Source organism: Bufo gargarizans, chromosome 4 (genome assembly GCF_014858855.1).
Source record: "Bufo gargarizans isolate SCDJY-AF-19 chromosome 4, ASM1485885v1, whole genome shotgun sequence".
Classification (NCBI taxonomy): Eukaryota; Metazoa; Chordata; class Amphibia; order Anura; family Bufonidae; genus Bufo; species Bufo gargarizans.
The window spans coordinates 324,975,783-324,999,463 of NC_058083.1; the positions used below are offsets into that span (position 1 = coordinate 324,975,783).

Here is a 23,681-nt window from a genome sequence, read left to right on the forward strand (position 1 = left end):
ATCCGTTTTTTTTTTAAGGATCCGTTTTTCCCCACAGATCCCTTGTAATAAATGCCTATCCTTGTATGCAAATGTGAAAAAAGTAGGACATGCACTATTTTTTTGGCTGAAGGGAAACACGGACAACAGACGCGGAACACAAACGGATGAACTATCAGCATTTTTTTGCTGACCCATTGAAATGAATGGGTCCCCAACCTATCCGCAAAAAAACCCCCAAAAAAAACAGAGGCCGAAAAAAAACAACTGTCGTGTGCATGAGGCCTAAATCTGGTGGGCTACGCCAAGTCCCAAATTATTGCACATATGGCATGCATCATAGTCTGTGACTTATTTACGCCACAATAGTGGCGTAAATAAGTTGATAAATTTCCCTCGACTCATCACAGAATTACAGTAAATTGTCTTTTATGGTCATATATTTTTTATCCATCTGGAGGGACACAAGTAGTTGACAGTACATTGTAATAAGAATAGCATTGCTTACCATTTTGTACAGTAAGATTTATGCAGGTTTCTTTAGATTTTTCAATAGTCATAGGGACAGAATCTGATCTGCCTTGTACCCAAAAACAATAGTTGGTTTGGTTTGTAATTAAAACTTTGAAACTGCATCCATCAACATCACATTCATCTGTTCCCTTGGGTAAGAATACAAATATTCATTACTCAGTGTAAAGTAAAACACTTAAAAATACAATAGCCAAAATTATATGTTTTTAAACCTGTCTCTGCTGCCTGCAAATATGCTCAGCCTAACCTTAGGGAACAGAACTGGCACCATTGATAAATTCACATACCAACTCCTGAAGGTCCAGTTTATTCTGAACAGGTCACTCGAACACAATTTTCCAGTTCAGTAGTCAAAGATGGTCTCATGCACTTGACAATGTCATATGTATGCTGCTATAAGAGTACGCAGTAAGGGTATGCCCACGCAGCGTTTGTGGGCAAGGTTTTGAAGTGGATCTACCTCCGAGCCCAGTGATGTCCGATGCTCGCTCTTCCCTGCTGACTGAGGGAAGAGCGAGCATCGGACGTCACTGGGCTCGGCGCATGCCCAGTGACGAGGATGAAGCTCCTGCCCTCAGTCTCCTGCAGATCGCACTGGCGCAGCCCTCAGTGGGTACTGCGCCTGTGCGAGAGTTCGTTCGGCCGTGAGGAAGGGGGAGGAGAGGGATGAGAGGCTGTGGGAGGTTAGGCAGTGCAAGGAAGGCGGGCTGGGCACTGTAAGAGGGGCGTTACTGGGCTCACTAAGGGGAACAAAACGCCCCTCTGGGCACCTTCAGGGCTAATTTGCATAACCATAAAAGTCGATTTTCACATAAACTACTGGATGGATTGCAAGATAGAAGAGCACAGCCTATTCAAGGTAAGCTGTGCTGCATGCCTGCTTTAAAATCCGATTTTGGGTTAGGGGAGGTGACAGAATCCCTTTAAGCCACATTATTATCAGTAAGATAAGCGTTTATGACCTCTTAGTAAATTAGAGATAGGTTGGGGTAATTTATCAAACTGGTGTAAAGTAGAATTGACTTAGTTGTCCATTAGCAACCAGAGTTGCTATGGACAACTAAGCCAGTTATAATTTACACCAGTTTGATAAATGACCCCCAAGGTTTATTAGATAACCAACACAAAAGTTAAAGTACCATTCACACAGCTAGAAGGACAGCTGAATAATTTTTAATGCAGACCTGAAAAATTTTTGAATGCAGAACTGAAAAAATGATTTTTAGCCCAAGATGAGTAAAATATAATGCCATCATAAAAAAAAAAAAAAAAAAAAAAAGAATTGCTGCCAAAAGGTGTATATAGCCTTTAAAAAGGACCTTTCATGGGTCCAGACATTGTAAAGGTAACATGTAGAGCGGCACCCAGGGATCTCAATGCGCTTACTATTATCCCTGGGCGCCGCTCCGTTCTCCTGCTGTGGCCCTGTTGCCTTCTCCCGCAACGGGGCCACAGCGGGTGAACGGAGCGGCGCCCAGGGATAATAGTAAGTGCAGTGAGATCCCTGGGCACCGTCTACATGTCCAGATAGTTACCTTACAATGTTCGGACCTATGAAAGGTCCTCTTTTAAGCCCTTCTCAACGCCCTTGCGTAAATGTACGATGAAGGTTGGGTATTTAAAAATGGTGTCTGCTCGCAAGTGAAGAGGGCACTATAGCAACCGAGTATCTGCTATTTCAAACAGCAAGTACCCAGGACTGACGAATGTGATTGACGATAACGGCAGTCGCATACATTTAACCCCTTAGATGCTGTGGTGAAATGTGACCACGGAATCTGGGAGGTAAAAAAACAGGAGCAAGCTGTCTCGCAAGTGTAAGTGTGGCAGCCTCTGTACTCCTGAGGGTTTCGAAGCTGACGCTCACTAGTTACTATGGAGAGCCTGCCTGTGGCTAATGCATTGGGGTCTATGAGAAAAGCAATCTATTGATTGTTATAGTTCCCTAAGGGAACTATAACAAAGTGTAAAAATAGGGGGGAAAAAGTTTTTAAATAGAAAAAAATATATATATACATAAAAACATTCTAATCTTCCCCCTTTCACCAAAATTAAAACAAATAAAAAATAAAAAACTTTAAAGGGCATCACCGCGTGTGAAAACGCCTGTACTATGTAAACATAAAAATATTCATCTCATACGGCAAATGGTAAAAAAAAAAAAAAAAAGTCAAAATGGCTGATTCACGCACAGTTTTTTTTAAAATAGAAAGTGATACAAAAGTCACATACCTCAAAATGGTATGAATAAAAAGTACAAATCGCTCTTGCAAAACATGAACCCTCATACTGCTCCATACACATAAAAATGAAAAAGTTATGGGGGGGGGGGGGGGCAGAATATGGCAACGCAAAGAAAACATAAGCTTTTATTTCAGTATTAAAATGAAAGAAAAACTACATACTGTGTGTATGGTTGCATCTAGGGTTGGACGATATCAAAAATATTCCCACGATAACAATAAATGTATCGCGATAACGATATATATTGCGATAAATGCCTATTTAGAAGAAAAAAAACACTTGGGCCACAAGGAGACGTTACACTGTATGGGGGCAGCCACAAGGATACATACTGTATGGTGACAGCCAGGCAGCCACAAGGAGACATTATACTGTATGGTGACAGCCAGGCAGCCACAAGGAGACATTATACTGTATGGGGACAGCCAGGCAGCCACAAGGAGACGTTATACTGTATGGGGACAGCCAGGCAGCCACAAGGAGACGTTATACTGTATGGTGACAGCCAGGCAGCCACAAGGAGACATTATACTGTATGGTGACAGCCAGGCAGCCACAAGGAGACATTATACTGTATGGTGACAGCCAGGCAGCCACAAGGAGACGTTATACTGTATGGGGACAGCCAGGCAGCCACAAGGAGACGTTATACTGTATGGGGCAGCCAGGCAGCCACAAGGAGACGTTATACTGTATGGGGACAGCCAGGCAGCCACAAGGAGACATTATACTGTATGGTGACAGCCAGGCAGCCACAAGGAGACGTTATACTGTGTGGGGACAGCCAGGCAGCCACAAGGAGACGTTATACTGTGTGGGGACAGCCAGGCAGCCACAAGGAGACGTTACACTGTATGGGGCAGCCACAAGGAGACGTTACACTGTATGGGGCAGCCACAAGGAGACGTTATATTGTATGAGGACAGCCAGGCAGCCACAAGGAGACGTTATATTGTATGAGGACAGCCAGGCAGCCACAAGGAGACGTTATATTGTATGAGGACAGCCAGGCAGCCACAAGGAGACATTATACTGTATGGGGGCAGCCAGGCAGCCACAAGGAGACATTATACTGTATGGGGGCAGCCAGGCAGCCACAAGGAGACATTATACTGTATGGGGACAGCCAGGCAGCCACAAGGAGACATTATACTGTACGGGGACAGCCAGGCAGCCACAAGGAGACATTATACTGTGTGGGGACAGCCAGGCAGCCACAAGGAGACATTATACTGTGTGGGGACAGCCAGGCAGCCACAAGGAGACATTATACTGTGTGGGGACAGCCAGGCAGCCACAAGGAGACATTATACTGTGTGGGGACAGCCAGGCAGCCACAAGGAGACATTATACTGTGTGGGGACAGCCAGGCAGCCACAAGGAGACATTATACTGTGTGGGGACAGCCAGGCAGCCACAAGGAGACATTATACTGTGTGGGGACAGCCAGGCAGCCACAAGGAGACATTATACTGTGTGGGGACAGCCAGGCAGCCACAAGGAGACATTATACTGTGTGGGGACAGCCAGGCAGCCACAAGGAGACATTATACTGTGTGGGGACAGCCAGGCAGCCACAAGGAGACGTTATACTGTGTGGGGACAGCCAGGCAGCCACAAGGAGACGTTATACTGTATGGGGACAGCCAGGCAGCCACAAGGAGACATTATACTGTGTGGGGACAGCCAGGCAGCCACAAGGAGACATTATACTGTGTGGGGACAGCCAGGCAGCCACAAGGAGACATTATACTGTACGGGGACAGCCAGGCAGCCACAAGGAGACGTTATACTGGACAGCCAGGCAGCCACAAGGAGACGTTATACTGTATGGGGACAGCCAGGCAGCCACAAGGAGACGTTAATTGTTATACTTTTATATGTAATTTTTCACCATTTCGGGTATCTGTAACTAGTCAATTGACTTCTAGTAACAACAAAAACATTACATTACATTAAAAAACATTACATTACATTAATTCTGTACCAGAACGAGTGGTTTATAGTAGAGATGTCCCGATACCATTTTATTTTTTTTAGACCGAGTACGAGTACCGATACTTTTATTTAAGTACTCGCCAATACCAATTATAACAATTAAATAAATAACACATTTATTTTGTGACCACTGACCAACCAAAAGTCCAAAAAAACAGCCCCCAGCCTCTGATCAGCCCCTCATGTGCCTCCCAGCCTCTCCCTCTTATCAGCCCCCTCTGGTAACTCAACCCCCCCCATCATTGGTGGCAGTGGGCAGTGCGCCCCCCAGTATGATTTTTTGCCATTTTCAAGTGGTCTTAAACGTTTGATCAGGACTGTATTAGTAAATGATTCCCAAAGTACCTTCTCAAAAAATTGGCAATGTGGGGTTAATGCGACTTGAAGAATACATGCCACATATTATTAGGGTCCATTCACATGTCAGAAAGTGTTTTGTGGTCTGCAAATTGCGGATCTGCAAAATACGGACACAGGCCATGTGCGTTCGCATTTCGTGGCCCGCACATGGGCGGCACTGTAATAGAAATACTTTTTCTTGTCGTGGCTGCGGACAAGAATAGGACATATTCTATTTTTTTGCGGATGCGGACAGCACACAGTGTGCTGTCCCCGCATCTTTTGCGGCCTTACTGAAAATGAATGGGTCAGCACCCGCTCCGCAAAACTGCAGAACGGATGCAGACCCATAATGCGGACATGTGAACGGACCCTTAATGTGAGGCACATGGAATGATTGAAGTCAAATTTCATAAGATTGTGTGCCAATAACATTGATAGCAAGTGACTGTTCATGTACCTCATGCAAGGAGATGGCTACTTGGTAAGGTGATTATGAGGCACATGAGGGTTTTATCATCACTAGGTTGGACCTGTGTCTCACATTAACCCTATCATGTGTCACCGTGCGTACACCAGTTTAGTACCACAACACTTAGGCCTCATGCACACGACAGTTTTTTTTCACGGTCCGCAAAAACGGGGTCCGTGATCGTTTTTTCGTCCGTGGGTCTTCCTTGATTTTTGGAGGATCCACGGACATGAAAAAAAAGTCGTTTTGGTGTCCGCCTGGCCGTGCGGAGCCAAACGGATCCGTCCTGAATTACAATGCAAGTCAATGGGGACGGATCCGTTTGATGTTGACACAATATGGTGCCATTTCCAACGGATCCGTCCCCATTGACTTTCAATGTAAAGTCTGGAGTTCTTTTATACCATCGGATTGGAGTTTTCTCCAATCCGATGGTATATTTTAACTTGAAGTAATTTAACTTGAAGTATGTTAGAATATACTGTCAGATATGAGCTACTTGTGAAACTCAGATCCGACAGTATATTCTAACACAGAGGCGTTCCCATGGTGATGGGGACGCTTCTAGTTAGAATACACTACAAACTTTGTACAAGACTGCCCCCTGCTGCCTGGCAGCAGCCGATCTCTTACAGGGGGATATGATAGCACAATTAACCCCTCAGGTGCGGCACCTAAAGGGGTTAATTGTACTATCATATTCCCCTGTAAGAGATCAGGGCTGCCAGGCAGCAGGGGGCAGACCCCCCCCCCCCCTCCCCAGTTTGAATATCGTTGGTGGCACAGTGTGCGCCCCCCATCGGGCCCCCCTTCCTCCCTCTAGTGTAATAAATCGTTGGTGGCACAGTGTGCACACACCATCGCCCCTCCCTCCCTCCCTCTATTGTAATAAATCGTTGGTGGCACAGTGTGCGCCCACCATCGGCCCCCCCCTCCCTCTATAGCAGTAACAACATTGGTGGCAGTGTGCGGCCTCCCATTTCTCCCCCCCCTCCCCCCCATCATTGTGGCAGCGGAGTTCCGATCGGAGTTCCGATCGGAGTCCCAGTTTAATCGCTGGGGCTCCGATCGGTAACCATGGCAACCAGGACGCTACTGCAGTCCTGGTTGCCATGGTTACTTAGCAATAGTACAATAGTAGAAGACTCATAGTTACCTGCTTGCTGCTGCGATGTCTGTGTCCGGCCGGGAGCTCCACCTACTGGTAAGTGAAAGGGCTGCAGTAGCTTCCTGGTTGCCATGGTTACCGATCGGAGCCCCAGCGATTAAACTGGGACTCCGATCGGAACTCCGCTGCCACCAATGATGGGGGGGGGGGGGAAATGGGAGGCCGCACACTGCCACCAATGTTGTTACTGCTATAGAGGGAGGGGGGCCGATGGTGGGCGCACACTGTGCCACCAACGATTTATTACAATAGAGGGAGGGGGGGGGCGATGGTGGGCGCACACTGTGCCACCAACTATTTCTAACATTAGAGGGAGGAAGGGGGGGCCCGATGGGGGGCGCACACTGTGCCACCAATGATATTCAAACTGGGGAGGGGGGGGGGGGGGGGGTCTGCCCCCTGCTGCCTGGCAGCCCTGATCTCTTACAGGGGAATATGATAGTACAATTAACCCCTTTAGGTGCCGCAGGGGGCAGTCTTGTACAAAGTTTGTAGTGTATTCTAACTAGAAGCGTCCCCATCACCTACGGCCACGGATCACGGACACTGATGCCAATCTTGTGTGCATCCGTGTTCTTTCACGGACCCATTGACTTGAATGGGTCCGTGAACCGTTGTCCGTCAAAAAAACCGCAATTAGACTTACCGGTAATTCCGTTTCCTTGAATCCACCATGACGGCCCACATTGAGATTGACCCTTGACCTCTGTAGGGGCAGGAACACAGAGAGAGTTTAAGAACCCCCCACCCCTCCACCTCCTCAGTGCTTTACAATTACCCGAAAAGGTGGAACAAAAGTAAAAGGATATTGATCCATACCCTTAAACTCCTGCATGTATATGCAACATAAATCCAAAAATTCTTCTTTTTTTTTTTTTTTGGGAAGGGGAATAGTATGGGCCGTCATGGTGGATTCAAGGAAACGGAATTACCGGTAAGTCTAATTGCGGTTTTTCCATTTCATCCACCATGACGGCCCACATTGAGACATATCAGAAAACTAAATGGGTGGGGATATCGCCTGTAGAACCTTCCGGCCGAAAAGAGCTTCATTTGCGTCCGGAAGATTAAGACGATAGTGTCTTACAAAAGTATTAGTGCTAGACCAGGTTGCGGCTTTACAGATCTGGTCCAGCGAGACCCCTCCTTTCTCGGCCCAAGAAGAGGCCGTGGCCCTAGTAGAATGGGCTTTAACATTACCAGGACTGGGTTTGTTCTGGATCTTGTAGCAGCATTCAATAGTGGATTTGATCCATCTAGCTATGGAAGACCTGGCTAACTTCTTTCCTTTATTTTTCCCTGAAAACTGAATAAGAAGATTGTCATCCACCCTGAAATCTCTGGTAGAATCCAGGTAACAGATAACTATGTCCCTAACATCCAGGAGATGTAACCTATCACTAGACCCTGAATGTTCGGACCTAGGGATAGAGGGTAGGAAGATCTCCTGCTCTAGATGGAAAGGAGAGACTACTTTAGGGAGAAAACCTGGGTCGAGAGCTAGACGGATGTGATCCTTGTTAATTTGGAGGTAGGGCTCTCTACACGATAAAGCCTGGATCTCCCCAATGCGTCTGGCTGAGGTGATAGCGATCAGAAAGGCAGTCTTAAGGGAAAGGTGTTTTAAAGAGATCTCCGACGAAGGTACAAATGGAGGTTTTGTTAAGCCCTCTAGTACGGTGTTAAGATCCCAGGTCGGAGTTCTGGATCTCAGGGAGGGTCTCAACCTTGCAACCGCTCTGAAGAACCTCCTGATCCATCTGTGGTTGGCCAGGCTGCAGTCATAGAAGGAGCTGAGGGCAGAAATTTGGACCTTCAAAGTACTAGGTCTAAGGCCTAACTCAAGGCCGCACTGTAGAAAGTCCAAAATTCTGTTGATGGGAGGAGAGGTGGTGTCTGGGCGCTCAACTCCTAACCAGGAACAGTATTTCTTCCAGATCTTAAGGTAGATGGAGGAGGTCACCTTTTTTCTACTTGCCCTCAGAGTACGTATCACCTTTTCCGAAAGTCCTCTGCTTCTTAGTGTCTCGCTCTCAGGATCCAGGCTGACAGTCTGAACATGCCTGGGTCTGGATGAAGAAGAGGGCCCTGGACTAGAATGTCTCTCTGGAAGGGAATCTCCCACGGATCCTCCAGCGATAGCTGTCTTAGAGTGGAGAACCAACTTCTCTTTGGCCATAGAGGGGCTTTCAGGATGAGAGTAGTCGGTTCCTCCAGGAGCTTCTGGACGACCCGAGGTAGTAGTGGTATTGGGGGAAAGGCGTAGGCTAGTCTCCAATTCCATTGTATTGATAGAGCATCGATTGCCCATGGATTGTCTCCTGGGTTTAGGGAGCAAAAACAGTTTACCTGCGCATTTTTTCTGGAGGCGAAAAAGTCTACCTCTGGACAGCCCCATCTTTCCGAGATCTTTTGGAAGATATTTCTGTTCAGAGACCATTCTCCTGGGTCTACTATCTCTCTGCTCAGAAAGTCTGCTACTGTGTTTTCGCAGCCCCTTAGGTGGATGGCGGACAGAGATAAAGTGTTTACTTCTGCCCAGGAGAAAATTATTTTTGCTATCTCGCCAAGAGGCCGTGATCTTGTTCCCCCCTGGTGACGCAGATAAGCCACCGTTGTGGTATTGTCTGACATTACTCTTAGATGTCGCCCTTTTAGAAGGCACTCTCCTTTTAATAATGCTTCCAGGACTGCGTAAAGCTCTCGGTAGTTGGAGGATCTGTCTCTTATCTCGGCGGGCCAGGTACCCTGTAGAAGATGATCTCCTATCTTTGCTCCCCAGCCTCCGAGGCTTGCGTCCGTGATTACTTGAACGACGGGATGGTTCCGCCACTGAAGGCCTCCTAGCAGTCTTCTTTTTACTTTCCACCAATCCAAGTCTGTTTTTACAGACTGAGGGATCCGAAAGACCCTGTCTAGACTTAAATGTCTTCCGTCCCAAATAGTTAGGATCCAATTTTGTATTATTCTTGTGTGGCTTTGGCACCATGCCACCGAGGGAATGCAGGCGGTTAGGCTTCCCAGGAGACTCATGGCCTTTCTGATGGAGCAGTTGCGAGCCCTCTGGAATGTTCTGACTTTCTCTGTCAGTGCAGTAGCTTTGTCCTGAGGGAGGAAGGTCATCAGCCGGGACGAATCTAATTCCACACCCAGGAACTTTATTCTCATGGACGGGGTTAGGGTGGATTTTTTTATATTTATAATCCATCCGAGGTTCTTTAAGAGTTCCGAGAATCTTTGGGTCGCCAGAAGGTTCTCGGATTCTGTCTTGCCCAGAATTAAAAAGTCGTCGAGATAAGGAATAATTGTGATTCCTTCCTGACGTAGGCAGGCCACCATCTCTACTACGATCTTTGTGAAGACCCTGGGGGCCGAGGAGATACCGAAAGGGAGGGCGACATATTGGAAGTGATGTATAGACCTGTCTGGTCCTCTTAGAGCGAATCTTAGATACTTTTGGGAAAGATGATGGATGGGGACATGGTAGTAAGCGTCCTTTAGATCGATTGACGACATGAATGCCCCTTTTGGAATCAGAGGGATTGTGGATGGGATGGTCTCCATCCTGAACCTCCTGTATAAGATAGACCTGTTTAGGGGTTTTAAGTTTATTATCGTGCGAAAGGATTGGTCTGTTTTTTTTTTACTAAAAAAAGACTGGAATAGAATCCTCTCCTTTCCTCTGGGATAGGAACCTTTCGAATTACCCCTAGCTCTAAGAGGTCCTGGACGCCCTGCCAGATTTTCGGGAGATCTGATCTGCTCTGAGGTGTGATGCAGTATCTTCTTGGGGGGACTGATGTGAACTCTATCCTGTAACCCTGGGAGATTATATTTAGCACCCAGGGATTTGAAGTTACCTGACTCCAGGAGGATAGAAAACCCATCAGTCGCCCCCCTACCCTGGCGTCATTGCTGTTTAGGTTGCATATTCTGGGGATTGAGGATAAAGCCTCTTCCTCTCCCCCCTTTTGGATAACTCCATCGGCCAGACTTCCCTTTCCCCCTGTAGGATCTCTGCTGGGGTTGGTACTGCCGAAAGGGCTTCTTTTTTGGTTCTTTGTCTTCTGGAAAACCCTTCTTCTTGTCTGCTGCTCCCTCTAGGATCTTATCCAGAGTGGGGCCGAAGACAAATTCCCCTGAAAAGGGGATAGAACAAAGCTTGGCCTTGGATGCCTTGTCTCCGGACCAGGCTTTCATCCATAAAGCCCGACGGGCAGCATTAGAAAGGGCAGCATCCTTGGCGGAAAATCTGATGGACTCTGCAGACGCATTGGCCAAAAATGCCGTGGCGGAGCGGAGAAGGGGGAGAGATTCCCTGATCTCTTCTCTTGGAGTCTTGTTTTTCAGATGTTCGTCCAGTTCTCCAAGCCATATATACATTGCTCTGGCAACGGATGTAGCGGAAATATTAGTTTTTAGCCCAAACATCGCCGCTTCCCAGGATTTCTTTAGGAGGCCATCTGCCTTTCTATCCATAGGATCGCCTAGCTGAGAGGAATCCTCAAAGGGTAGGGCGGTCTTTTTTGCTACCTTGGTTACTTGCAAATCGACCTTAGGCGTCTGGTTATATATTTTGCTTTCAGACGGGTCAAAGCAGAGCCTATTCCTAAATTCTTTAGGAACGCCAAGTCTCTTTTCTGGATCTGACCATTCCTCCAATATCATTTCCTTTATATTTTCATTGATGGGGAAAACAATAGAAGACCTAGCTCTAAGGCCCCCAAACATTTCATCCTGAACCGTACGGGGTTTAGGAGTATCTTCAATGCCCATAGTGGACCTGACTGCTCGGAGCAGCTCCTCCATTTCATTAGCGGAAAAAAAGTATCTTTTATCCTCCTCTATAATCTCTCCGTCCGACAAGGGTTCCTCATTAGGAAATTGTCTGGACGAGGCAGAGGCCACTTCAACCTCTTCGCCCTCAGAAGAAGAAATAACGGATACTTTGCGTTTCTTAGAAGGGATGGGGTTGCTGGAAGGGGTAGATAAGGAGGCTAAAGAGGACTTAATCTCGTCTGAAATAAAAGACTTCATCTCCGAGAGTATATCTGGTTGCTCCTCTTTCCAAATCTCCGAAGTGCAAGGTTTGCATAGTCTCTTTTTATAATTTTCGGGGAGACGCTTGGAACAAGCACAGCATTTTAAGGGTTTTGTTTTGGATTTTAACTCCTTGCTGCCCTGCAGAAGGAAGCAACCAGATATCCCAGCATTAGTAATTCAGGTTTACAAAACTGAAATATACACCCCCCAGAAGGGGACTCACGGTACTGGAGGCAGAAGGATCAGGACCTTCCTGGCGGGGAGCAGGTGTCTCAGACATCGCGGTGTAGCAGGCGAGGGGCCGAAAGGAACCGGCGTCTGACGTCATCTAGCTGCGCCTTGCATGACGGCGTAGGCCTGCGCCGAACCAGCCTACTAAGAGAGGCGTGCGTCTCCCGGCCCGCCCATAGAGACGCTCCATGCGTCGCACCTGCTCCCCCTGCCGGACGCTAGAGCTCGGTCCTCCAGAAGGAAAGGACGCCGAGCGCAGCGCGCGCCGAGAAGCCGGCACCTTCAACTGCTTCCACAAGGAGGGAAGGAAGTCCGAAGGTATGGGGAGGACCACAGGCCTCGGCATAAGCCAAGACGAGGGTCCTCGATGCTCCTAGCTGGCCAGCCTTAGCCCCTGCCGCGGGAGGCCAGCTGGAGAACCTGTAAGAAAGATAAGGCTATTTCATCCTCCATGAAGGAGGAACTCTCCACGTGTTGGCCCCTGTAGGGGCAGGAAAGCACTGAGGAGGTGGAGGGGTGGGGGGTTCTTAAACTCTCTAGGTGTTCCTGCCCCTACAGAGGTCAAGGGTCAATCTCAATGTGGGCCGTCATGGTGGATGAAATGGAAAAATAGGACAGGTCATATTTTTTTGACGGACAGGATACACGGATCACGGCCTCAGCTGCAAAACGGTGCATTTTCCGATTTTTCCACGGACCCATTAAAAAAGTCAATGGGTCCGCGAAAAAAAACGGAAAACGGCACAACGGCCACGGATGCACACAACGGTCGTGTGCATGAGTCCTTAGAGTGAGGCAGATGAGGTGAAGGCTCCACATTAGAATTGTTTCATGTAAAAAATAAAAAAAAAAAAAAAAAAAAACACTGACAATCAGATCTGGTGCAGGCGTTTCTGTTTAATTCAATAAACGTTTTACGTTTAAATAATCATCAGGATTTTTTGTGTTTTATTTTATTCTCGCATGGTATCAAGTATCGCAATACTTTATGGTATCAACATTTTGGTATCATGACAACCCTAACTGTATGTGGTTTCACTGTAATCATATTGACCTGGAGAATGAAAGTAACAGGTCAGTTTTACCGCAAAGGACATGCTATCAAAACCGATAAAACTGTCGGAATTCTGTGTTGTTTTTTTGTTTTGTTTTTTATAATTCCACCCCATTTGGAATTTTTTCCTGGTTCCTACTCCATTGTATGCAACCGTAAATCCTGCAAAAAACATCCTTCGATTTAAAAAATTTTTGGGAATGAAAGATTTTGTCCGACTATTGGATATAATATTAAACAGTGCAAACTTCTTTCCTAACAATAATGGTCTGTCATTGGACGCCTAAAACAATTGTTCATTGTTAAATTTCAACCAATAAATGATTTTGGTTGAAATGGTCTGCTTTACTCAACTTTAGGGTTACCTTTAGGCACCCATGACCCGGCTACATATTCACTGGTTATCTTTCTTTAGAGTACTTTTGGTAGGTACTAACAAGTTCATACTGGGAACATCACACAAGACATGCCACTTTGATGTTTTGACCCATCGTCTAAGCATCACAATTTGGCCTTTGTCAAAGTCACACAGATACCTGAGAAATAAAGCCTAACAACACTTGTGTGTCCTGTTGGAAATACAGGATTAATAAATATACATAATAATAATATTATTATTATCAACCAAGATGTCTCAACATTATGCAAAAATCTGACCCTAAAACACGCTAACAGGCATATTATATTGCAATACAGAAGTAATGCAGTATTTTTTGCTTTATAAGACGCACCTAGGTTTTTGAGGAGGAAAATAAGAAAAAAATATTTTGAACCAAAAGATGTGCTTTTGGTAGGTTTTGAACTAATGGTGGTCTGTGGATGATGCACTGTTATGGGGGGGGGGGGGGGGGGATCTGTGGATGACGCACTGTTATGGGGGGGGGAAATCTGTGGATGACACTTATGTCATCCACAGATCCCCATAAGTGTCATCTACAGATCCCCCATCAGATGCATCAGTGTGGAGGGAGGAGGCGGAGACATTCATGGCGGGGCCCGGTGCAGTGACCCTACTCTAATACACTGGGCCCCGCAACTGTTAAATACATTCAAATCGGATCTATATCTAAATGTATACGCACTGTTCGGTACTTACTGTAGTACCGTAAGTATAGCATTAAGACGGCGCAGACCGGCATCTCCCTCTGTCATGCGCCGCCTGCCCGAGCTCCCCCTCTGTCATGCGCCGCCTGCCCGAGCTCCCCCTCTGTCATGCGCCGCCTGCCCGAGCTCCCCCTCTGTCATGCGCCGCCTGCCCGAGCTCCCCCTCTGTCATGCGCCGCCTGCCCGAGCTCCCCCTCTGTCATGCGCCGCCTGCCCGAGCTCCCCCTCTGTCATGCGCCGCCTGCCCGAGCTCCCCCTCTGTCATGCGCCGCCTGCCCGAGCTCCCCCTCTGTCATGCGCCGCCTGCCCGAGCTCCCCCTCTGTCATGCGCCGCCTGCCCGAGCTCCCCCTCTGTCATGCGCCGCCTGCCTGCTTATCTCACTTTATGAATGAACAGGCAGGCGGCGCATGACAGAGGGAGCAGGGGCAGGCGGCACATTACCGAGGGAGATGCTGGTCTGCGCCGTCTTAATGCTATACTTACGGTACTACAGTAAGTACTGAACAGTGCGTATACATTTAGATATAGATCAGACTGAATGTATTTAACAGTTGCGGGGCCCGGTGTATTAGAGTAGAGTCACTGCATCGGGCCCCGCCATGAGTGTCCCCGCCTCCTCCCTCCACACTGATACTTCTCTGGCCACGCTGTGCAGCATAGCGGCCAGCGAAGTATCCGCTTTATAAGACGCACGGCCATTTCTCCCCCCACTTTTGGGGGGGAAAAAAGTGCGTCATATAAAGCGAAAAATATGGTATATTATGTGAGTAAACTGAAGACAGCATGGTGCAGTCCCCTAGTGGGACTAAAAAATATATGCCATGTCAAAAAAAATAAAAAAATAAAAATTAAACACATAATTGGTATCACTACATTGGCAACAACGCAAAGTGCAATATCATAAAATTTAACCCACTCAGTAAACACCAACAAAAAAAACAAAAAAAAAAACACAATTTTTTTTTCAACCTCACAAATATTTTTTTTTAAATTGATCAAAAGCTTACATGCATATAAAAAAGGTACATTTTGCCAAGGCCTAAGAAATCTGACAAGATCAGTTGACCATTTAATGTGGATTGTGGTCACCAGTTTCTCTCTAAGTGGAGATTAGGATGTTGGATTCTCAAATGTCCCAAATTCTCAGTTCTTTGTTAACACAGAAGAAAAATTGTTGTCCGGCAACAATATATGCACCTCAGCCAAGTGAAAAAAGCAATCAGCCAGGTGTTCATGCATATGGGGAGGGATAGCTGGGCCAATGCATGCTCAAAAGTTATGTACACCTTTGTGGATAATTTTTTTATGATTGCTTTTTACTTAAATCTTTTCTTCAATTAGGTCTTTATTAAAAATATTATGCCATTCTGTCACAAAAGGTTTACTGCTTTTCTAGATAGGTGAATGGCACTTTCACCTTGTGCTGGTTATCTAATAAACCTCACCTCTAAACTACTTAGAGGTCATAAACATTTATTTAATGGTGCAATTAATTTAGTGTGTGTTGCTAGACACGTTACTTATTTTTCTTTAACTTAATTTTATCTATCTTTCTAGGAGCTCATGAATATTGGGACTGGGGATTGGCACGTGTTGGAGATGTAAGAACCTAGCAGTATAAAACTGGAAACGGATTCCCTTTAGGCTGGGTTCACACGGACGTGTCCGGATTAGGTCCGGATGCGTCCCGGTGTATTGCGGCAAACCCGCGCGATTGGGTACGCAATTGCAGTCAGTTTTGACTGCGATTGCGTTCCGATGTTCAGTGTTTATCACGCGGGTGCAATGTGTTTTGCACTCGCGTGATAAAAAACCGACTGTGGTACCCAGACCCGAACTTCTTCACAGAAGTTCAGGTTTGGGTTAGTTGTAGTGTAGATTGTATTATTTTCCCTTATAACATGGTTATAAGGGAAAATAATAGCATTCTGAATACAGAATGCTTAGTACAAGGGCAATTGAGGGTTAAAAAAATAAAAAATAAATTAACTCACCTTGTCCTCTTCATCGCGCAGTTCCCGGTCTGGTAGATGAGCTGTCGGCTAAAGGACCTTTGGTGACGTCAGATCACATGCTCCAATCACATGGTACATCACCATGGTGATGTACCATGTGATTGGAGCATGTGATCTGACGTCACCAAAGGTCCTTTAGCCGACAGCTCATCAGAAGAGACCGGGAACTGCGCGATGAAGAGGACAAGGTGAGTTAATTTATTTTTTATTTTTTTAACCCTCAATTGCCCTTGTACTAAGCATTCTGTATTCAGAATGCTATTATTTTCCCTTATAACCATGTTAGAAGAGAAAATAATACAGTGAATAGACTGTCACCTAGCAACCATGAGTGAAAATCGCACCGCATCCGCACTTGCTTGCGAATGCTTGCGATTTTCACTCAGCCCCATTCATTTCTATGGGGCCTGTCCTGCGTTACAAACGCAGAATATAGAGCATGCTGCGATTTTAAAGCATTGCAGAAGTGATGCGTGAAAAAAATCGCTCATGTGCACAGCCCCATAGAAATGAATGGTGCCGGATTCAGTGCGGGTGCAATACGTTCACCTACCGCATTGCACCCGCGCGGAAATCTCGCCCGTGTGAACTCAGCCTTAGGCTGAGTTCACACGGGCGAGATTTCCGCGCGGGTGCAATGCAGTAGGTGAACGCATTGCACCTGCACTGAATCCTGACCCATTTATTTCAATGGGGCTGTGCACATGAGCGTTTTTTTTCATGCATCACTTCTGCAATGCTTTAAAATCGCAGCATGTTCTATATTCTGCGTTTTTCACCATAGAAGTGAATGGGGCTGCGTTAATAACGCATTGCATCTGCAAGCAAGTGCGGATGCAATGCGTTTTTCACTGATGGTTCCTAGGAGATGTTGTTTGTAAACCTTCAGTTTTTTATCACGCGCGTGAAAAAAGCGTCAAAACGCATTGCACCCGCGCGGAAAAAACTGAACAACTAAACGCAATTGCAGCCAAAACTGACTGAACTTGCATGCAAAATGGTGCGAGTTTAACTGAACGCACCCTGAACGCATCCGGACCAAATCTGTCACGCTCGTGTGAACTCAGCCTTAACAAAGGAGTAGAGGAAGGTGCTTAAACTTTAAGAACTTGCATTAAATACACATTAAAATCCCCAATTAAGTAAGTTCTAGTAAATGTCATTTAACAAATTGGATTTAAAAAATAAAAAATACCTCTATTTCATCTCCGTAATGTAGCTCATATGTAAGGTCATCCAAATAGTCTGCTACATTCTTTTTTTCTTTATCAACATGTGGTGCATTTGGGTAGTCAACATCAATGTAAATGTACTTTCCATCTTCAGATGCATTTATTGAAGGAGGTCCAATAATACCTAAAAAAAAAAATATATTACTTTCTAATAAATACTGCACAATAAAAATATGAAAAAGTGAAGAAAACTGAAAATCTATGGGATAAAAGGATATTAGTACTTAGGAATTTCATATTTCCGCTGTTTTCTCAAATCCTCATATACGCACTAGCAAATGTGTGTCCAGCCTTGCTATCTTCTCTAATACATTTTTTTTTGCAAACTTAGAAGTTTTCGAATTAAAGGGGTATTCCCATCACATACAATGGGGGCATATCGCTAGGATATGCCCCCATTGTCCGATAGGTGCGTGTCCCACCACACCTACAAGGAGAACAGAGCTGTGTTTGGGACCCGCACCTATCAGATAATGGGGGCATTTTGTAGCGATATGCCGCCATTGCATGTTATGGTAAAACCCCTTTAACAAGAAGTGGGTTAAAAAATAAATAAAAAAAATTATATATATAGGAAGGAGCTCACGAGCGGACCCGAACGCCTCCGTCCAGCCCTTATGCAGTCTGAATGGAGCGGATCCGCTCAGACTGCATCAGTCTGGCGGCGTTCAGCCTCCGCTCCGCTCGCCTCCGCACGGACAGGCGGACAGCTGAACGCTGCTTGCAGCGTTCAGCTGTCCGCCTGGCCGTGCGGAGGCGAGCGGATCCGTTCAGACTTACAATGTAAGTCAATGGGAACGGATCCGCTTGAAGATGACACCTAATGTCTCAATCTTCAAGCGGATCTGTCCCCCATTGACTTTACATTGAAAGTCTGAACGGATCCGCTCAGGCATCTTGCGCACTTAGAAATTTTTCTAAGTTATTAATGCTGACGGATCCGTACTGAACGGAGCCTCCGTCTGCATTAATAGGATCGGATCCGTTCAGAACGGATCCGATCAAGCGCTAGTGTGAAAGTAGCCTTAGTTTCCAGGATTTTTTTTTAACTGATGACCTATGCAGAGGATAGGTTATCAGTATCTGACCGGTGGGGGGTCTGACACCCGGGACCCCCACTAATCAGCTTTTTGAGAAGGCAGCGGCTATACTGTAAGTACGGCAGCCTTTTGACAGCTTACCAAACACAGAGCTGTATATCGTGTAGCGGCTGTGCTTGGTATTGCGCTCAGCCCCATTCATTAGAACGGGGTTGAGCTGCTCCTACGCCATGTCGTCACAGAAGCGCTGCTTCCTTATCAAACAGTTGGCAGGTGGGGGTCTCGGGGGTCCGATCCCCAACGATCAGATATTGATGACCTATCCAGAGGACTGCGATAGAAGACAGTTGCAGAGCAGCACAAATGGACCTCCTGACCAATCCGGAATGCACCAGCCGCGATAGGCCCACCAATCCCCAGCAGTCCCACAAGCAATAGTAGAAAATAGAAAGGTTCACAGCAGCATGTCCGGAGTGACTATTTATTGGGAACCAAGAGTGCACACACAAAAAGATACAACGTTTCGGCTACGCAGTAGCCTTTATCAAGTACTCTGCGTAGCCGAAACATCGTATCTTTTTGTGTGTGCACTCTTGGTTCCCAATAAATAGTCACACCGGACATGCTGCTGTGAACCTATTTTCTACTATCCAAAGGACTGGTCATCAGTGTAAGGCTACTTTCACACTAGCGTTCGAGCGGATCCGTACTGAACGGATCCGCTCATTTTAATGCAGACGGTGGCTCCGTTCAGAGCGGATCCGTCTGCAGTATAACTTAGAAAAATTTTCTAAGTGTGAAAGTAGCCTGAGCGGATCCGTTCAGACTTTACATTGAAAGTCAATGGGGGACAGATCCGCTTGAAGATTGAGCCATATGGTGTCATCTTCAAGCGGATCCGTCCCCATTGACTTCCATTATAAGTCGGAACGGATCCGCTCGCCTCCGCACGGCCAGGCGGACACCCGAACGCTGCAAGCAGCGTTCAGGTGTCCGCTCACTGAGCAGAGCGGAGGCTGAGCGCTGGCAGACGGATGCATTCTCAGTGGATCCGCCTCCACTGAGAATACATTAGGGCCAGATGGCTGCGTTCAGGGCCGCTTGTGAGCCCCTTCAAACGGAGCTCACGAGCGGACACCTGAACGCAGGTGTGAAAGGAGCCTAAGAATCTCGGAAAACCCCTTTAAGAAGAGATATCATCTGACAAAATGTCACAAATTCTGGAGCAAAGTAAAGGTGCACACGCTGCAAATTTTGAAAATCAGTTCTAGTCATTTGAGTGGGGTAGCAAGTACATGTTTTTCTCTTAAGCAAAAAAAATAATAATAAATCCATTCAGTTCAGTCAATTATCCTGCAGAGCTGATCGAGACGAAAACAATCAGATAGAAGCCAATTTCAGTCATCTTGGGAGAAAAAAATTTGGCAAGAGCCTTCACAGACTGCAGATTTTTTATCAGTTGCAGAAGATTCTGCCACAAAACCTGCAGTGCTTGTAACACCTTTACACAATAATTCCATGTCAAGATGCCTCAATTACCTGAGGCCTTGACACCTCCCCACTCCCCAAAGATGAGGAAAATTGGCTTCTATCTCAAGATTTTGTCTTCCTCTCCATCAACTTTGTAGGATAATTGGCTTCACTGGATGGAAGTATGCTTCTTTGGGCCACGTCTGCCCATAACAGAAGGATTAGAAATATATGGATGATATTAAGCTAGAATTGCTGGCGAGTTAGTATCAGGTGTTCAACTGGGGCTGCTGCTTATATTTTATTTCACATAGCAGGTACATAGATTGCTTCAGTGTGTCCAAAAGCATATTACCCCAACGTCATAAACCAGTTCACTATATCACAAACATGACGTACCATCATTTATCAAGTAGAATTCAGTTTTTGCATATCCACTCACTTCAGACCCTACAAAAGCGTTTACGCGAACACCATAATGGATATAAGGATCAGTAATCTTTTCTGAAAGATCACAGTAATTACGTGAAATGTTCACACAAGTCTCAACAACCGTCCACTTCTTGTTTCTGAAATATAAAGCAAATAGCAGTTACACTTTTCACCTTAAGGCCCAGTTGGATTTGTGTAAATCTGACGTGTCACTTTATGTGGTAATGCTTTTACTTATCCAGGCCATTCTGAGATTGTTTTCTCGTTACATATTGTACTTCTTGACAGTGGTAAATTGTAGTCAATATGTTTTACCTTTATTCATAATAAAAATCAAAAGTTTACAAAAAATTTTGACAAATTAGCAATTTTAGAAATTTGAATTTCTCTACTTTTAAGATGGATAGTGACACCTCATAAAATAGGTATTACTCAACATTCACCATACACTCACCTAAATAATTATTAGGAACACCATACTAATACGGTGTTGGACTCCCTTTTGCCTTCAGAACTGCCTTAATTCTACGTGGCATTGATTGAATAAGGTGCTGATAGCATTCTTTAGAAATGTTGGCCCATATTGATAGGATAGCATCTTGCAGTTGATGGAGATTTGAGGGATGCACATCCAGGGCACGAAGCTCCCGTTCCACCACATCCCAAAGATGCTCTATTGGGTTGAGATCTGGTGACTGTGGGGGCCATTTTAGTACAGTGAACTCATTGTCATGTTTAAGAAACCAATTTGAAATGATTCGAGCTTTGTGACATGGTGCATTATCCTGCTGGAAGTATCCATCAGAGGGATGGGTACATGGTGGTCATGAAGGGATGGACATGGTCAGAAACAATGCTCAGGTAGCCCGTGGCATTTAAACGATGGCCAATTGGCACTAAGGGGCCTAAAGTGTGCCCAGAAAACATCCCCACACCATTACACCACCACCACCAGCCTGCACAGTGGTAACAAGGCATGATGGATACATGTTCGCATTCTGTTTCCGCCAAATTCGGACTCTACCATTTGAATGTCTCAACAGAAATCGAGACTCATCAGTCCAATTTTGGTGAGCTCGTGCAAATTGTAGCCTCTTTTTCCTATTTGTAGCGGAGATGAGTGGTACCCGGTGGGGTCTTCTGCTGTTGTAGCCCATCCGCCTCAAGGTTGTGTGTGTTGTGACTTCACAAATGCTTTGCTGCATACCTCGGTTGTAACGAGTGGTTATTTCAGTCAACGTTGCTCTTCAATCAGCTTGAATCAGTCGGCCCATTCTCCTCTGACCTCTAGCATCAACAAGGCATTTTCGCCCACAGGACTGCTGCATACTGGATGTTTTTCCCTTTTCACACCATTCTTTGTAAACCCTAGAAATGGTTGTGCGTGAAAATCCCAGTAACTGAGCAGATTGTGAAATACTCAGACCGGCCCGTCTGGCACCAACAACCATAACACGCTCAAAATTGCTTAAATCACATTTCTTTCCCATTCTGACATTCAGTTTGGAGTTCAGGAGATTGTCTTGACCAGGACCACAACCCTACATGCATTGAAGCAACTGCCATGTGATTGGCTGACTAGATAATCACATTAATGAGAAATAGAACAGGTGTTCCTAATAATTCTTTAGGCGAGTGAATGTCTACTTTATGTTGGCATCATTTTGTAAGTCACTTTGAGGCGCTTACATAATAGAAACCACCTATAAACAAACCCGTTTTAAAAACTACACCCCCAAAATTATTCAAAATTAAGGGTTGTAGTTGAGCTGAAAGTTGAATTTAACTTACTTAACCTTTCAGGTGTTCCACAAAAATTAAAGGAAAATGGAGGTGAAATTTCAGAATGTCACTTTTGTTTGCAGATTCACACTGACATTTCTCCTCCACTTTTGAGGAAAAAAGTACATCTTATAAAACAAGAAATACGGTAAATGTATTTTATTGGGATTTTATGTGATATACCAACAAAAAGTGGCAAGTATGTGCGAAGTGAAAAGAATATGATACATGGTTTTCAAAATTTTTAATAAATGAAAATCTGGATAGTGTGGTATGCATTTGTATTAAGCCCCCCCGAGTCAATACTTTGTAGGACCCCAATAGCTGCAATTACAGCTGCAAGTCTTTTGGGGTATGTCTCTGCCAGCTTTGCACATCTAAAGGCTGAGATTTTTGGCCATTCTTTGCAAAATAGCTCAAACTCAGTCAGTGAACTGTCCATGAACAGCAATTTCAAAGTCTTGACACAGATTCTCAATGGGAATTAGGTCAGAACTTGGACTGGGCCATTCTAATACATTAATATGCTTTGATCTAAACCATTCCATTGTAGCTCTGGCTGTATGTTTAGGGTCGTTGTCTTGCTGGAAGACGAACCTTCGCCGTAGTCTGAAGTCTTTTTGCAGCCTCTAATAGGTTTTCCTCCAGGATTGCCTATCTCCATCCATCTTTCCATCAACTCTGACCAGCTTCCCTGTCCCTGATGTACACTATTATTTTCCAAGTAGCATCTTGCATTTAGGCCAAAAAGTTCAATTTTGGTCTCATTTGACTAAAGCACCTTCTTTCACATGTTTTCTGTGTCCTCTACATGGATTGTGTAAAACTGCAAATGGGACTTCTTATGGCTTTTTTTCTTGCCACTCTTCCATAAAAGCCAGATTTGTGGAGCACATGACTTATAGTTGTCCTGTGGACAGATTCTCCCACCTGAGCTGTGTATCTCTGCAGCTCCTCCACAGTGACCATAGGCCTCTTGGCTGCTTCTTTAATTAGTGCTCTCCTTGCCATTCATGTACTGATATTCTAGAGGCCGCCTCTGATTGTATTCAGTGTAAGATTGCCTTAAAGGGCTTCTGTCACCCCATTAAACCGTTTTTTTTTTTTTCTTTACTAATAATCCCTACACTGCGATCTCATCATACATAAGCTAATTAATGATTTTGGTTCAGTAGAATTTCTTAAAAATCGATTTTTATAATATGTAAATTACCTTGCTACCAGCAAGTAGGGCGGCTACTTGCTGGTAGCAGCCGAATCCTCCGATGGTAATGACGCCCCCTTTGCTTGTTGATTGACAGGGCCAGGGAACGGGATAGTTCTCTGCTGGCCCTGCCTGTTTTGATTCAATATCTTGCGCCTGCGCCGCTGCCGTACCTCTCTTCAATCTGCGCAGGCGCACTGTCATGGTCTTACCTCCTTGCTGTTCCCTTCGTTTGACATGTGCTGGCGGCCATCTTGGTTTCTGGGTTTTCTTGTAGCCTCCCACCCTGCGGCTCCTCCTTCCCACTGGGAGGAGCTGGATGCCCAGCTCATATATATA

General features: G+C 45.6%; 1 protein-coding gene across 3 annotated transcripts in view; it reads right to left on the minus strand.

Moving 5' to 3' along the window:
* Window positions 1-23,681, minus strand: part of IFNGR1 (interferon gamma receptor 1) — a 51,925-nt gene that overhangs the window by 7,823 nt on the left and 20,421 nt on the right. For all 3 annotated transcript variants that reach the window (XR_006388825.1, XM_044291642.1, XM_044291641.1), the window contains exons 3-5: window positions 20,324-20,493; window positions 17,378-17,538; window positions 488-641 (exon numbers count right to left, since the gene is read on the minus strand). Coding sequence is in view for 2 of the 3 variants with exons in the window: in XM_044291642.1 (XP_044147577.1) it covers window positions 488-641; window positions 17,378-17,538; window positions 20,324-20,493 (485 nt within the window). In the remaining variant the exon portion in view is untranslated. The remainder of the gene's footprint in view (window positions 1-487; window positions 642-17,377; window positions 17,539-20,323; window positions 20,494-23,681) is intronic.